This window comes from Drosophila guanche, unplaced genomic scaffold, assembly GCF_900245975.1.
Source record: "Drosophila guanche unplaced genomic scaffold, DGUA_6, whole genome shotgun sequence".
NCBI lineage: Eukaryota > Metazoa > Arthropoda > Insecta > Diptera > Drosophilidae > Drosophila > Drosophila guanche.
Window position 1 is genome coordinate 6,725,475 of NW_022995747.1, and position 14,158 is coordinate 6,739,632.

General features: G+C 44.1%; 2 protein-coding genes and 1 long non-coding RNA gene across 3 annotated transcripts; all 3 read right to left on the minus strand.

Annotated features, from left to right (window-relative positions):
* Positions 1 to 2,646: 2,646 nt before the first annotated feature.
* On the minus strand, positions 2,647 to 3,179 carry LOC117582732. Its single transcript, XR_004573740.1, has 2 exons — positions 2,932 to 3,179; positions 2,647 to 2,878 (listed from the first exon to the last, which is right to left on the minus strand). It is a non-coding gene; the product is annotated as an uncharacterized LOC117582732 (long non-coding RNA).
* A 4,214-nt stretch (positions 3,180 to 7,393) lies between these two features.
* LOC117582731 (pickpocket protein 28) lies at positions 7,394 to 10,272 on the minus strand. The gene is made up of 9 exons (XM_034270658.1): positions 9,970 to 10,272; positions 9,669 to 9,875; positions 9,299 to 9,616; positions 9,114 to 9,234; positions 8,904 to 9,053; positions 8,639 to 8,843; positions 8,408 to 8,573; positions 8,074 to 8,261; positions 7,394 to 7,968 (listed from the first exon to the last, which is right to left on the minus strand). Exons 1-9 carry the CDS (start codon positions 10,236 to 10,238, stop codon positions 7,727 to 7,729), a joined length of 1,866 nt encoding a protein of 621 aa, XP_034126549.1. The 5' UTR covers positions 10,239 to 10,272; the 3' UTR covers positions 7,394 to 7,726.
* Positions 10,273 to 12,524: 2,252 nt separating this feature from the next.
* On the minus strand, positions 12,525 to 13,756 carry LOC117582728 (putative carbonic anhydrase 3). The gene is made up of 4 exons (XM_034270654.1): positions 13,491 to 13,756; positions 13,341 to 13,431; positions 12,869 to 13,288; positions 12,525 to 12,802 (listed from the first exon to the last, which is right to left on the minus strand). The coding sequence occupies exons 1-4, from the start codon at positions 13,704 to 13,706 to the stop codon at positions 12,615 to 12,617; spliced, it is 915 nt and encodes a 304-aa protein (XP_034126545.1). The 5' UTR covers positions 13,707 to 13,756; the 3' UTR covers positions 12,525 to 12,614.
* Positions 13,757 to 14,158: the final 402 nt, after the last annotated feature.

Below are 14,158 nucleotides of genomic sequence, written 5' to 3' on the forward strand. Positions count from 1 at the left end.
AAACCCCAACCAAAAACTTCCGTCTAAACCGATTTTAGAATTTATTTAGGCAACCACTTTCGGGCCCCACTTTTGGCAGCTTCGATTTCCCAGGATAACCTATAAATCCTTCTCAAAAAAAAGGACAGCTTAAGGCTCGGCACTGACTGTTCTTCTTTAAGGCCAGGCACGGAAAAACCTTTTGCAAATTTAACAAAAATTGGAAACTCTTGAACATTTTTTCCCACAAAATCAAGTCTCTAAATATGAGAAATATTTAATAGATAATGGTAAAGAAAAGGAAACAAAGTCAGGCATTGCCAAAGCCTTTAATGAGTAATTAGCCCAAAATTGGGATTAGTAGCCAGACATTTGATAACAAAGTTATATTATTATATATGAGAGCTCTTGTCTACCACTTTTTGTCAGTTTGATTTGTTTGAGCCATTAATTTATCACATTTACAGTTGATTTAGCAAATAATACGAAATTAATTTTAAATCTCTGCAAATATACATAAATTAATACCGAAAGCCTATGGTTCTGTGGGAGCGGCATTATCGCCATTAACAATTAATTATGCAGATAAAATCTATGAAGGTGTGTGAGTTCATCAGTGCATTAATGCCCATATGTTGATGGTATGGGCGTGGCCTTAAAGGGAATTCTAGCAGTTATTAATTATCGAAAGAGTATGGAATGAACGGGTGTGTAATTGGAAGTGATCTGCATAGAGATGGGACTGGGTGCACAAATTTAAATATGTTTAAATCTCTTCGTGTTCTTTAATCGTGATGTTCTCTCTTAAACCAGACGGTCATTGGCCCTGAAACAAGCAACAAAACCCCGAAATGATTAACAATGTCTGCAACTGGTAGACAATTTTAATTACAACACAATGAAACCGAAAACAGAAAAAAAGCGACTATTACATTATATTCTGGTTTCATTTGTTCCAAGGGCGCCTTTAAGTATTATTCCCCATGGTACACCTCCCACACCTCGCACTCTTGAACAACAAAAAATATGATTTATGTGTTTAATTTAATGTTCTTGGTGTTGTAGTCCTCGTCGGCTGTGGAGGTGGCTCTCACTTTTAGAGGACAGCCCCACTGCACGGGTATGTGTTTATTTGTCAGGCGACAACGGGATAATAACCGAGAGACAGCGCCAGAAAGGAGATGTAGATGGAGATGGTGATGGTGGCTCTACTGCAGAAAGCGATTTCCTTTGTTGGTTTTAACGGCATTTTGCTGTTTTAAAGGCATTAAATTATCTTGATATTGTTGCCTTTTTATTTTGATGCTCTCACCGTGCCTCCTGCACCCTCATGCGGACATAAAAATGAAAAATGTGCGGCGACTTAGCTGTGCTGTTTTCCTTGGTGTTCATCTTCTTCCTTTGGTCTCTTCCGCTCGTACAATAATTATAAATAATTTGTCCTGTACTTGGTTTCTGGCGGAGTGGTTCGCCTGTGTGGAGTGCATTAATAAATAAATAGGCCACAGGGCAACTATGAGATCTGTTTTTGCCCGGGGCGCACTCGTTTCCTTCAATTATGCAAAATGAGAACAAAACACGGCCAAATCAAATTTTGAGAACGAGCAAGCAAAGAGAGGGGATCAAAAGCAAACACACACTTGTAAAAACATTAAGGCCACACACACACACACGTACATTTACATCATGCAAGTACCATAAGCCGTCCCTCTCGCTCGCTCGCAGCGAGAACATGTGCCAGAAAACGAAAAACAGGAAAGACCCAAATATTAAAGGAAAGCTTCTTCCAAGCGTCGCAGCTTTTGATGCCCTAGCACTTCAGAGTTTGGGGAATGCAAGCTTATTTGGATGACTTTATTTTTAGCAAAGGTATTACCCGATCAGGGAAGTCCAGCGACATTGCATTAAGGCACCCTTCGGAACCTACAGAGACTCTCCGTCGGTGTACAGATGCCATGGGCTATTTCAACATTGCAAACATTCTTCAAAGATAATGCTCAAAACAGATATACCCTCTGCTCGTTAGGGTAAAATCAAGTGCAAAATTTTTGATAATTAAACATTCAGCAGCGCCAAAATGCTTAACACAAGCACAAACAGAGAAACAGAGTCGAGTTGAGTCGAGTGGGGTCTTCGTACTGCCACGCCCACCCGCTGAGGGTCCGGAACTGGGGGCCCGGCAATGTAATTAACACACAAAAATTGAAATCTGTTGGCTCACACGAACACACACACACACTGCCGTGGAAACGATGGCTTCATTGAGGTCTAGGAATGTCTGCAGATGGTGAGAGGACGGAATGCGGTGCAGAAATGAGAGTAAGCATGTGTGGTATGGCCATGAGTGTGTGTGTGTGCGTGCTTGTGTGCTGGTATTGGTGTTTACATATGTACATGAAGTCGCAACAGCATCCTTTTTTGTGTTTTCGTAATTAAAAATCAGCTGCAGGATATTTCTCGCCCAGATACTCGACGTACCCCAACGAAATTACAACCTCAGAACGTGTGCACGTGTGTGAGTGAGTGTGTGTGTGTGTGTGTATCAGATACGAGTAATTTTTCTATGGAGCGACTTGCCATCTTACTCGTACCCATTCGGCAACTAAACGATACAAATTGAAGAGTTGCCACGGTAAACTGAAGAAAGAAAAGGATAATCCAAAAATCTTTCGAGCCATGATAAATGTGAAGCATTTTCGACGCTCACATATACAATTTTATTTCACCATATTAGTGTTAGTTAAGTGTTTAGTGAGCAACAAAAAAACATACGTATCTCCCGCAGTACCCCCGTCTAACAGTCACAGATACTGATAACATTTTTGCAGTACTTGTTATGTTAAATCCACCTATTCCGCAGTAGATATCAGGAACTGATATATCTGATATATCCATCCTCCTAAGGAACAAATAGGTATTTAAAATCCCTTCGAATAAAGTTGCAATTCTTACCGATGGAGGTAAATCAAAATCGCAGTTTAGTCCGAAATTAGACGTTTTTGGGCTCCTCCGCGCTCTTCCAATATCGATGATTCCAGATGTATTACTCCTATCAGGATATCCTTTATTGAAAATTGTATCTATTGTACTAGAATATTGGGCACAATCTGAGCCTTGGAGCCTACTGCTTGCTGAAGTACAAGGCAGCAAACGATTAGTACAAGTCCACGAAACATTTCAAGCCTACTCGAAGAACGCGATTCAGTAACTGAACTGAGAAGCTACCGACTCTCCATAATTTATACATTAATTTAAAATAATATATAATTCATTATTTTTATTTTCATTAAGTTGAAAGTTATATTTTTGGGGAATTCATGGCAATTGTGTTGCAACAATTAAAAATACTTGAATAATCTCGATATATTTCGTATCATTATACTTGATTTAAGTGCATCAACTTACTGCATCAAACTGGCCAAATATGAGTAACCTCAACGATGAGCGAGGAGCCCTATAAGCCAACAGGTAAATGACTTTCCTCGGTTTTGATAAGTCCAATGAATCGTGTACAAGCTTTTGCAAAGCCACAAACCAAGTTGAATCTAAAATCTGTAGTTCTCTGACTAAACCTTGCGCGTAAAACCCAAACACCATTATGGAATCTTTAATTCAGCAAAATACATTGCATGAAAAGAGATGTATCCAGCACATGTATGCCTGGCCCTCGTGTCTACCCAATCCATATCATCCTTTACCTACGATAGCCAGCATTCAATTCATGGCTGCTGTAATGCAGACGCTTAAAATAATTAACCGGCGAGACTTCGCTGTGGGCAGAGGCAGAGATAAGCGAGTTCGTCGAGTGTTTAAATATGCTTCCGTATGATTTAAACGAATAGTCTGGCCAGATCCAGACACACACACGAAACGCTGCAGTGCGCTGCGGAGTTATTTGGGATTGTTAGCATTAAAGCCAAACCATAAGCAAACATTTTTCAGACATCCGTTTCAGGTGTGTTTCATTCGCCGATGGGCGATGGTCAACAGCCGAGGCCCTTCTGCACAATCCGAATGCAGCCTAAAGCCAAAATTGTAATTTATTTCTCAATCATTTATTTTATATAAATTAAATATGCGGTTTGATATACATACATATACACACATTAATGTTTACTCTGGTTGGAAATCGGTTTTTATGCTGGAAAAGAAAACATTGACGGCTTTTCCACCCTTTTTTGTGTTCTTGTTTTCCCTCGTGAAACAGAAAATGAAATGAAATGAAATGCTTTGACAAGCATCTGCTGCGAGAGTCCATACCATGGGCGTGGTTTTGACAAATTGACTTTAGCAGCAACAATAATAATAATAATAATAATAACAGCAACAACAGCAGCAACAGGAACGATTTTTCAAGTACATACTACATTAATATATATGCATTTCAAAACGACACTTGAAATGCAAATGACAGATTTATTTTTCAGGCAGTAGTTCCGCTGCTGTCAATCATCATGTCGAAGGTGTTGATTGATGTCTAGACGGGATAAGGGGCGTGCTCCCCAAAAAAAAAAGCAAAGAAAGAGAGGGAGAGAGAGTTAAGAACGGAGAACATTTCAAATATTTTTGACAGCTTTGAATTTGAGATTTTCAGTTTCAGCACAGTGGATCGAAGCGACGGAAACTGAAAGCTCTCACTCTGCAAAGACTTTCTCAAAGTTGCCACTTTCTTGCCACTGTGCTTCGGTGGTGGAAACTGCTTGAGTGAGTTTTCTCCAGTGAGTGGCTACTAAGCCAGCCAGCCAGCCATTCATGCGAGCATTCGACATGCTTAGGAATGCAATGGAGCATGTGCAGCTTATATCCTGAAAAGGATTCCCCCATCCAAGCTCACTGTGGTTCTTTCTTAGCAATGAATAGTGCTCTGCGGGCTTTTGGTGCTCAACTTCAAGAGCACAACATCGCCATAAAAATTGTTATTAAAATCTTAGCCTACATTTCATTGTTTGCTAAACCTAAAAAAACTTCAAAGAAAATAACAATTACAACTTACAAACCCATTATTCAGATGAAATTAAATTCGTGTGACTAAAATAATAATAATAATTCGAAAAACTGTAGGAAAATTAAAGCTCACTCCGACTCATTAAATAAATAACTGCATGCTGAATAGTTTGTTACATACATCTGCTCGAATACAGTATACCCCTTTAACCTGACGGGTACTAAGCGTAAGATGTGAAAGCCTAAACAAAAACTTTGGCGAGCGCAGGTGCGAAATGTGTAAGCGCGAGCTTTGCCTTTGTTTGTGTTTGTCGAGTACAGTAATTTGTTTGCCTGTTTATTCATGAGAGCGCCGCAGCGCAGCCAGCAGCCAGCAGACAACAGGCAGACGCAAAACAAATACCGAACAACTCGCACCAACAATAGCGAGCTGCTAAGAACACTCGCCTCTCTCCTCTCCCACACGTCGCGACGTGCCGCGACACTCACGCTTTAAATAATTCATCTCCCTTCCACACACACACAGCCGACACATAGCAAAAGGCAGAGGCAGCAGCAGAGGCGAAATTGAAAGCTTAAACGGTCGGAGAGAGCTTGACATCGCTTGCAGTGCTTAAAAACTGTCGAAAAAAAAAAGACCAGAGCAATTCTGCGAAAGAGGGATGGCAGAGTGAGCATGAGCCAGGGAAAGCAACGGGACCACGAGGCCGGGCAAAGTGCTTTAAATGGGTTGCTGGATTTTCGGAGACCCATTGGGGGACTGCAGGAAGAGACCTCCACTCATTGGCTTTTCGTCGAGCGGTTATCCTCTTGGCTTAACCCCATAAGGCCACAAAAGATGTTTAGCTTTATTTATGTGACGAAAATGTGGCAAAGGGGGGGAGTGGAGAGGAATGTACTCGTAAAAGCAGGTCAGGGGTCCTCAAAGGATTATTCGTTTGGTGGCGAAAATTCCATCCTCCTGAAACAATTTTCTTTTACTTTTCCACGCAGTAAACTGTGAATGAAACAAACTTTCAATTATTCAATTTATCGAACATCTCTGCTCACCCCCACACAGATTTGGTAGGGTTTACAGCAGTCTCCTTGATTATGACAATAAAGTAAGTTAAAATAAGTTCGACTTACTCTGCATATCTTTGCAATTTCCTTATTAACAAGCCTTCGCCACTTTACCGCGCTAACCAACCAACGAACCAACTTTAAACGCCCACAGACCCAGCCCTTAGCACACCTTACCTGATTCAATTCCAACTTTTTGCATTTGCGATGCAGTAACTTGGCATAAAACTTACAAAAAGGAGTGAAGCACCAGGCTCCTCTCCATACAGAATTCAATTAAAAACTTCAACGCTTTTGTGGTGGTGCGAAAGGGGCATGGGATGAAGAAGGTGAGGGAGGAGGAGATTGAAAAAATCATAGAAGTATTTTTGATTTTGCTCGCATATTTTTGTTATTGGTTGAAATTCTATACTGCCAGCACGCTGTGTCTCTGTCTCTGTCTCTGCCCCTGCCACTGCTACGTCCGCTCTCAGGGGGTGAGGATTAGTGTCTGCCACCAGGTACGGTTCCAGTTTCAGTTCCAGCTTCAGTTTCAACTTCTGGTATCCCCTTGCAAAAAACTTACACAAACGAAATAATCCAATATACATATTGTATTGTGCGATAATACGACTCGTCGGTGCAGAGGCAAGCGGAACGATTCGCAACTGAAGCTCTGCTCCATGGATACTTCCACTTTCCGTCTTTCCCTCCTTCTCTCTTTTTTTTCATACCATTTTTGTCGGGGTTTTTTGCTCTCTTTCTTTCCCAAACAGTATTTTGTTTAACAATGCCATCAGAATTCTGTTGAGCCGGCATAGGGAGATCTCTGTATCGAGTGCGTTCATTTAAATTTTTTGCAATTTTTAGGCAGTTTTATGCATGGCAAAGCCAAACAACTGCCGAACAACTGCCGAACAAACTGAATAGAAAATCATTTCAATTTTCCAGAAATTTGCATATGTATGAGCACACAGACAGCTGTAATATTCCACTCCATCGAAGTATTGTTAAGACTTGACAAAGATTTCGTTGAGGTAATATCTGCCTTCTTTTAATGAGGAGTTCGCCCCACCCGAGGGTGTTCGTTCGAACGAATAACAAATAAATTCCCATTGCTGACTAAGTAAATACAAATGGTTTATGCTTGAAATATCCCAGGGTTTCACAGAGCACACAATAAATTAACTGGCAGATAAACGTAATTCGAGAAGAATAATTGAAATTGAAATTGTCACAAGCGCCGGAGTGGGCTTCCCATTCCCAATACCAATCCTTATTTAGATTCGATTTCAGGACAAATGTTTTGGCCTGGTCCACAGCGAACAGCTGGTGTGTGCCGCATTCTGTTATGTTTGTTTCTGCCAACTCTGCATACGAAAAATAAAAGATAATGCTGATTGTAAGTGCTGGGAGGGGACCAGGAGCAGGCTCGTGTATTCTGTGGTCCATAACTGCCGCTGACCCCGAAGTGGGCAAATGGCCAGAAAGAATGTAGCAACTGCTGGCGCTAATGTCACCGTCTGGGCCTTTTTGGCAGCTCTTCAAGCCGCGCCACTCCCAGTCCAACAATTGGCAATCGTACGTGAAGGTTCGCTGTTTATTTTTATGTGACAATGACCATGCAAAGTAAGTGCTCTTGAGCCGGACTCCACAGTGTACTCCACACCATTCCCATCCAGCTGGAAGTCGATCAATGGAGTACACAAAGGATGTGCATAAAAATCACTGAGCTTTAAAATTAACGATGCATTTCGCTCAATTACGGCAGGATAAACAACTCCATTGGTCGCTCCTGTGCCCCTGCAGCTGCTGATGTTTCTGATGCTGCTCCTGTACCCCTAGTGGGGTGCTGGTGCTCCTTCCGCCATTGAATGTGTGCCAGTTCTGCCCTCAGTTCCGCTTTGCAGGCTTGCCATAATTGTTTGGCTAGAAAAAACAACAGCTCGCAGATGCCAATCAATGAGAAGCCCGCTATAATGCCGCAGATGTTGCCAATTGTACCTGGCAAACGAGGATAATGGCTGGTGAGATATGCAAAATTGTAACAGCCACCCCCTCCCCAAAGTCCACTCCATGCCATCCCCCATTTTGTATGCGAATACTCACTGAAGGTCTCGTACCAGGCACTCTTAATAATCTGGCGAAAGTATTGAATGTGCGTTTCGGCAAAATAAATACGAACCACAGCCATCTCCGTCTGAGAGGATGAGTTGGAGTTGGTTTTGGAGCTGGAGCTGGAGCTGGAGCTGGCATGGCCGTAACTGTTATTGGCAGTAGGTCCAAGGCTGCTTCGCCTGCAAAATGAAAAACTTTTACGATCTCTTGGCAAGCAGTCAACCCTCCTGGGAATGGGGTCGAGCCATGGAGTGATTCCATATGGAAATTGAACTCAATTGAAGGCGCAGCCAGCGCCATGAATTCATGTTTCCAGCGGACTTACGGTGGGGACTTCGATGGGCTCGGGAGGGCCAGCGTCATGGCACCGCGCACGCTGTAGCGGGTCTCCGTGCAGGAGGCCAGGCACTGTGGACAGTAGAGGGCATCCTGCATCTCGTGCTCCAGGCCAGTGACGTTCTCGCGACTGGTGATGACATTCAACCATTTAACTGGACAGGGGACATGACATTGCATGTACATAAGTATATTTCCCATGAATTTCAGATTAACTCACACGAGTAGCGCCTCAGGCACTCATTGTGCTGCAGCGTGCAGTAGAGCCGCGTCTCACTCCCATCAATATACCGATGGGGCAGACTGAAGGGAACGCACTCGCACAGGCTGACAACGCTGCGTGCTCGACAGGCGGAGATGCACTTACTAAAGGTATAGCGACGGGCAAAGATCCATGGCATTTCGTCCGCAAAGAGACACTTGCGCTAGTCCACCATAAAAGAGAGTGAATGATTGATTTGGCTATGACTTTAGAGGACACCTACCACCGACTTACTCATCCTGCGAGCTTCGGGCACCGTTTCAAAGATCTTTGCCCTCACAGGCAGCAGAGTGTTCACGCCCGTCTTGGCCATTCTTTCGGCCACTCCGCCGGAGAAGGGATCCGGATAGCTATGTGGCTCATATATGGAAATCTGAAACATAATTCTCTAAGATCAATCTCTAGATAGTGCGAGTTTTTGTGTCTCCCTTACCCTAAAACCCTTTCGAGGATTCACTTGGTAAAAACTGTCGCTGGGCATTGTCTTCAGAGTCAACACCAGGCCCATTTCGGGTCCAAAATAAAGCTGTCGAAAGTCCCGCTTGTTCACATACCTAAAATGATGCGATTACAAAACATTTACACTGAAGACCTGATGGACCTGATGGTTCGGCGAACCTGCCATCATAGTTGAAGGTGCAACAGTAGCCATGACTTGTGAGGGTTTCCTCGAACTGTTCGAGACAATCGAAGGTACGTCCCGCAATGCGGCAGGACACAAACATGTCGCTGCAGTTGGGTGTGAGGAAGTGCATGCGTCGTCTGGTATTGAAGAAGAGCTCATGTGCCTCAACGTCGAACCTGTCGAGGAAGCTCTGAAAGCGCAGGGCCCTGTCAATGTCCGTTGTCTCATTGGGATTGTAGAACAATGACAAAAATTCCTTCAGCTGGTCATAGAAGAAGCTAACCTCGCGCTGCCTTGGATCCTTGAGGCTCCTTACAGTATATTTTGGATAAGTAATTGAGCTCAAAACAGCATTCGACTTACAGCTCGAGGGCATAGCGCCAGGCGGCACGCTCGGATATGCGATTAAAGCTGCACACGGATATCGCGGGGAACTCCACCTTCCAAATGGGATACTGCGGATGGTACATCGTGGTCACCAGAGCCTCCTGGATCCCGTTCGTGAAGGTACCCCAGAGGAATGCAATTAGAACGCTCAGGGCAGTTATGTGGAAAATGAGCCAGAAGAAGCTGCGGGTGGTTAACGCTTTTGGGTAATGGCTAATGCTAATTGAAAAGGAGCTCCAGTGTCCCGACTCCACTCTCCACTGTGCTTACTGCTTACCGCTCCTGAATGCGACGGCCGTGCTCGACTAATTTGCCATAACAATGAAAGGACAGGTTCTGCAGCAAATCCTTTAAAGCGGCAGCAAATGGCAATTTTCGCGCATCCTCCGCTGAAGTCGCGGCACTGACCATGACCGTCACAGGCACGGTCGCAGGTGCGTGTCGAGTGGATTTGCGATGGTATTGCGGTGGTTTTGGTCCTGGATGGGGTATCCACCAGGCAGCTCTACCCACGGCCAGTCGAAAGGGCAGTCTCTCCTTTGCCATTGCTGTTTCGATTGCAACTGTTGGACACCGTGTGTCGGATACTGGATCCATTGTACTCGCACCCGACTCTGGCGTAGGCTTTCTGGCTCATTTTAATGAAAATTTCGCAGTCATGTCGTGCGTGTTGTTGTAATTAGGCCTTGTGTTCCAACTTATTGCCAACAAATTAACTGCGACATGGCACGTGGTGTTCGTCGCTCAGCGTTGCAGGCGTGGATGGGGAAACTCCCACGAAGTACTCGAGGCATTGGTCTCCTGCTCTCGATTCGTCTTGGCAATTCCCCTTAATTGTCAACAATTTAAAATGAAATTAGTTAAATGCGCGTTAAATGTCAGCCAGCGGAAACATCATCATCATCAGCTACAGCGACAGCAGGAACAACTTGTGTCCTCCCCTCCCCTCCCCTCCCCACACCTCACCCACAAAAACAAAAAAATCATGTTTACTCCGCCCTCTCCTTTTGGATTATGAACTGGGTGGGCAAATGGAGGACACGTGTCCTCCACGTGGTTCTGCACAAACAAATTCAGATTTGTTCTGATTAAAAAAGTGGATTACAGGCCTCGAGTCTAGTCCCAAGAAAATATTTGTAATGATGATGAGCTCCAAAGCCTTTAATTAAGAGCAAACCCTGCAATGATAAATTCTTCTTTTTTTTATTTTAGAAGCAGAAGCACAAATCAGAAGCATGTGGATTACATTATGAGGATAGCTACTGTAGCTCTTTAACTTCACGTTTTACATGCCGCTCTGTCATCAAGCTGCACCACTTGAATGCGTTGATGTAAGGGTCGAATCAGTCAGAGGGATTCCCAAAGTGTTACCGCTGAATGATGGCACATCACACAGGGAGCGAAGCCATCTGAATCAAACAATGACGTACGAAACCGAAGAAAGATCGAGTTGCTCTCTGAAGCATCGCTGTTGATTGATCCAACTCTAGTCGCCTCAAGTCAAAACCATTGAAATGTTGACGCCCAGAAATTGACATTCTGCCAAGACCAACATTAGTTTGACGGCTTCAGTTGAGGGATAATTCACAAATGGAGCTGCATGGAAATGCGCTGGTTGGAACATATCGACGTGGCCGGAAATGGCACATTTGCAACGGAATAAAGTGGATGCTTCAGATTGGTGACAAAGGATTGTGCGACAAATTGCTCCCCAGGTGAGTCAGAGACTACCAACAGAGCGGGACGAAAGGTGGAAGCAGCCAAATTAATCTGCAAATAAGCAGAAGACATGCCAGCAGACAGGGAAAGAGAGAGGAGAGACAGAATCACAGTCGGAGGCAAAGATAAACGCACAAAGCGCGCAAATTCTGGGTATGAGGTTGCCAGCGTGGGAGTGGGAGGGCCAGTGTGGGGGCGGGAGGTTATTCTTTTCTCTTTTTGAGGTGGAAGCGGAAACGGAAATGAAAAATGTGAAAAATGCAGTGCGCAGCGAGACGCGAAAAACGAGAAAACGACAGTAACAGTCAATGGAAAGCGGAAGCGGAGGAGTAGGGGTACGCACATCGGTTTGCGAGACGACATCCAAGAGGCACTGCAGTGAAAATTGCAAATGCAAATTGTCTATGGAGCCCATATGTGGACCCCTTCCTGTGTCCCCTGTCTGTGCGTGTGCCTCCGCTGTATGAGCGTTGCGTATGAGCAGCATCGATGCCGACTTGCCTTTTATCTCGCCCTCACCTGCACCACCGGTCCACCGGTCCACCGGTCCACTGTCCACAGTCCCCAGTGCTAGTCTCGATTTCTCCCACTCCGCCTATAGTTTGCCGTATCTGTTCGCGGGGATATATGGCGCAGTAAATCTGTCATATCCAGACAAAAGCTCAAGCCAAAACGATTTCTTGCCAGCATTCCACTCATCCGCAACAGAGGGAAGCTTGTTTAATCCACGAGTTCATTTGTTACATTTATATTCAATATTTGTCTTACTTCATTCTTTGGACTGTGCATATTTCATCGTCTTTTACTGATTTAATAATACAGACTTTGAGCTACAGAACATTTAAATTTGCATGGAGAACCGCCAAATGGTAACCAGAGGGAGAAGCCGGCATTATCGATCAATCTGGCAGCCCCAAAAAGTTTCATTGCATACTTTTGCGCACTAAGTTTGTAACTAACAAAAGCTGAGTGCTACAAGCGAAAGAGTCGTGTCGGGTGAATAAGGTCATTTAGGTTCAAATATGTAAAACAAAATGAGTTGTGGCACTCAGAAATTAAATTTGTAAGTTCTTATCGCAGATGAAATCTTAATTAAATAAATGCAAAGATTAATTAAGCACATTAACTAAAATGTTACTCCTTTATTCTGCTGTAAAGAAAGCAAAACATATGCAAAAAGCAATAGGACTGCTTTTTTCGTTTTTAAAGGTTTCGATAGTAGACTGGTCTTCCATTTGTGTCTTGTATGCTGCGATAGTTGTTTATCAAGGGCTTTGAGCGCGAGTCTCTAAGGTTATACAGTCTCTCAACTATCCGGTAGTAAATATTGACGATTTGTGGGAACACAACCCATGTAACAGCCTCGGCACAGTCCGGCGTAGTCAGCGATCCTATGAAGAGATCAAACCGAGTGAAGAGTACAGTAAATAAAGAACATTTTCTGTGAGTGTACCAACCATTATAGGTGAAGAACTGTCCCGTTACGATATCTCCCATCAGATTTTCAGCAGTCAATTTACCAGTTATTGTGACATTGGTGCCGTATCGAACAATGCGAGGAACCCGATTGAAGATCTTGACGAGGTTGTTACTCGATGTCATTGGGCTCCTTGAGGAGCGGATCAGAACAGCCAGAACGGCCAGGCCATCCGGATGCATACTGGCCTCCGCAACAGTTTTATAGCGGATATTCTTGTGCACAATGTGCACCTCCACCTGTGCGATGTCTCTCAAATCCAATATTATATGCTCTGTGCCGCTGGAGTTTTCCGATCCCCAATGGAAGTGCATGCTCTGGGCCTCAAAGCTGCCCGGGAGAAGTCCACCAGTGACAATGGGACGCTGTCCATTTCGAGTGGGTGGTATGACCAGGTTGGCTGCACAAAATCAAGTTCAGTCCATAGCTCAAATGATCATTTAGTTACTCACCTGTGTGGCCATTGTTCATCAATACCAGCGGAGTTTGCAGGTCACTGTCATAGTTGAGGAAGCGAAGGCGAGGCACTTTCCCTGGCACAGTCTGAAAATGCATTTCCCCATCTGGTTATATTTCCCAAGCTGTGGGCACCCAAAACTTACATCGAACCTATTGAGAACAATAGGAGACTGTCGTTTGCCCGTTTGGCATAGCCCATCCCAGTCATCGCCCTGATGATCGTAGTTATAGTCAGCCTGGTCAGCCGCCTGGTCGAGCTTAATGTCGTTCAGATATTGCTCCGATAGCTCTATCAAGGCGTTGGAGCAGCAGCAGCAGCTGAGGACCAGCAGGAGGCCGAGAGTAGGCGATAGAATCATTTTCGAATGATTTCAGGACGTTCTGCCCTTGCAAGAGATTGCAAGAAGACTGTGAGTTTCCCAGAGCCCGGCAGGACTATTTATACTGGCAGTAGCCCACTTGCATCAGCAATAACTTCTTAATGGGCGTGTTACAAGGCTGGTTCTGATAAACGCAATCACCTGCAGTTTGAGTTACATTGCAATTGCCGCATAGTGGCACCCTTTGCCCATTAAACCTAGACAAAATGAACATCACAAGTCCAAGTTTGAGTAATGCAAAAATAAGTATTCAGAGACTCAAGAAAATATTCCAGTTAATATGCAAATTTATGGAATATTGTGACACCGTATTTGGGTATCTATAGACCAAAAAGGCTCCTAGAAAACAAATTTTCTTCTTGTTGAGTAAGCGGCATGTGTGCTTTTCTTCTTAATTTGTTTGCTTCTGCAATTTGAATCCTGAAACGGTT

Excerpts from the sequence above, each read along its gene's own strand:
- LOC117582728 (XM_034270654.1), bottom strand. The coding sequence starts at position 13,706 with ATGATTCTATCGCCTACTCTCGGCCTCCTGCTGGTCCTCAGCTGCTGC. Across the intron at positions 13,432-13,490 it reads TTGTTCTCAATAGGTTCGAT|ACTGTGCCAGGGAAAGTGCC; the intron begins GTAAGTTTTGGG and ends ATGCATTTTCAG. Across the intron at positions 12,803-12,868 it reads ACAGTTCTTCACCTATAATG|GATCGCTGACTACGCCGGAC; the intron begins GTTGGTACACTC and ends ATCTCTTCATAG.
- LOC117582731 (XM_034270658.1), bottom strand. The coding sequence starts at position 10,238 with ATGGCAAAGGAGAGACTGCCCTTTCGACTGGCCGTGGGTAGAGCTGCC. Across the intron at positions 9,876-9,969 it reads GGCCGTCGCATTCAGGAGCG|CTTCTTCTGGCTCATTTTCC; the intron begins GTAAGCAGTAAG and ends AACCACCCGCAG. Across the intron at positions 8,574-8,638 it reads GTGCCTGAGGCGCTACTCGT|TTAAATGGTTGAATGTCATC; the intron begins GTGAGTTAATCT and ends TCCCCTGTCCAG.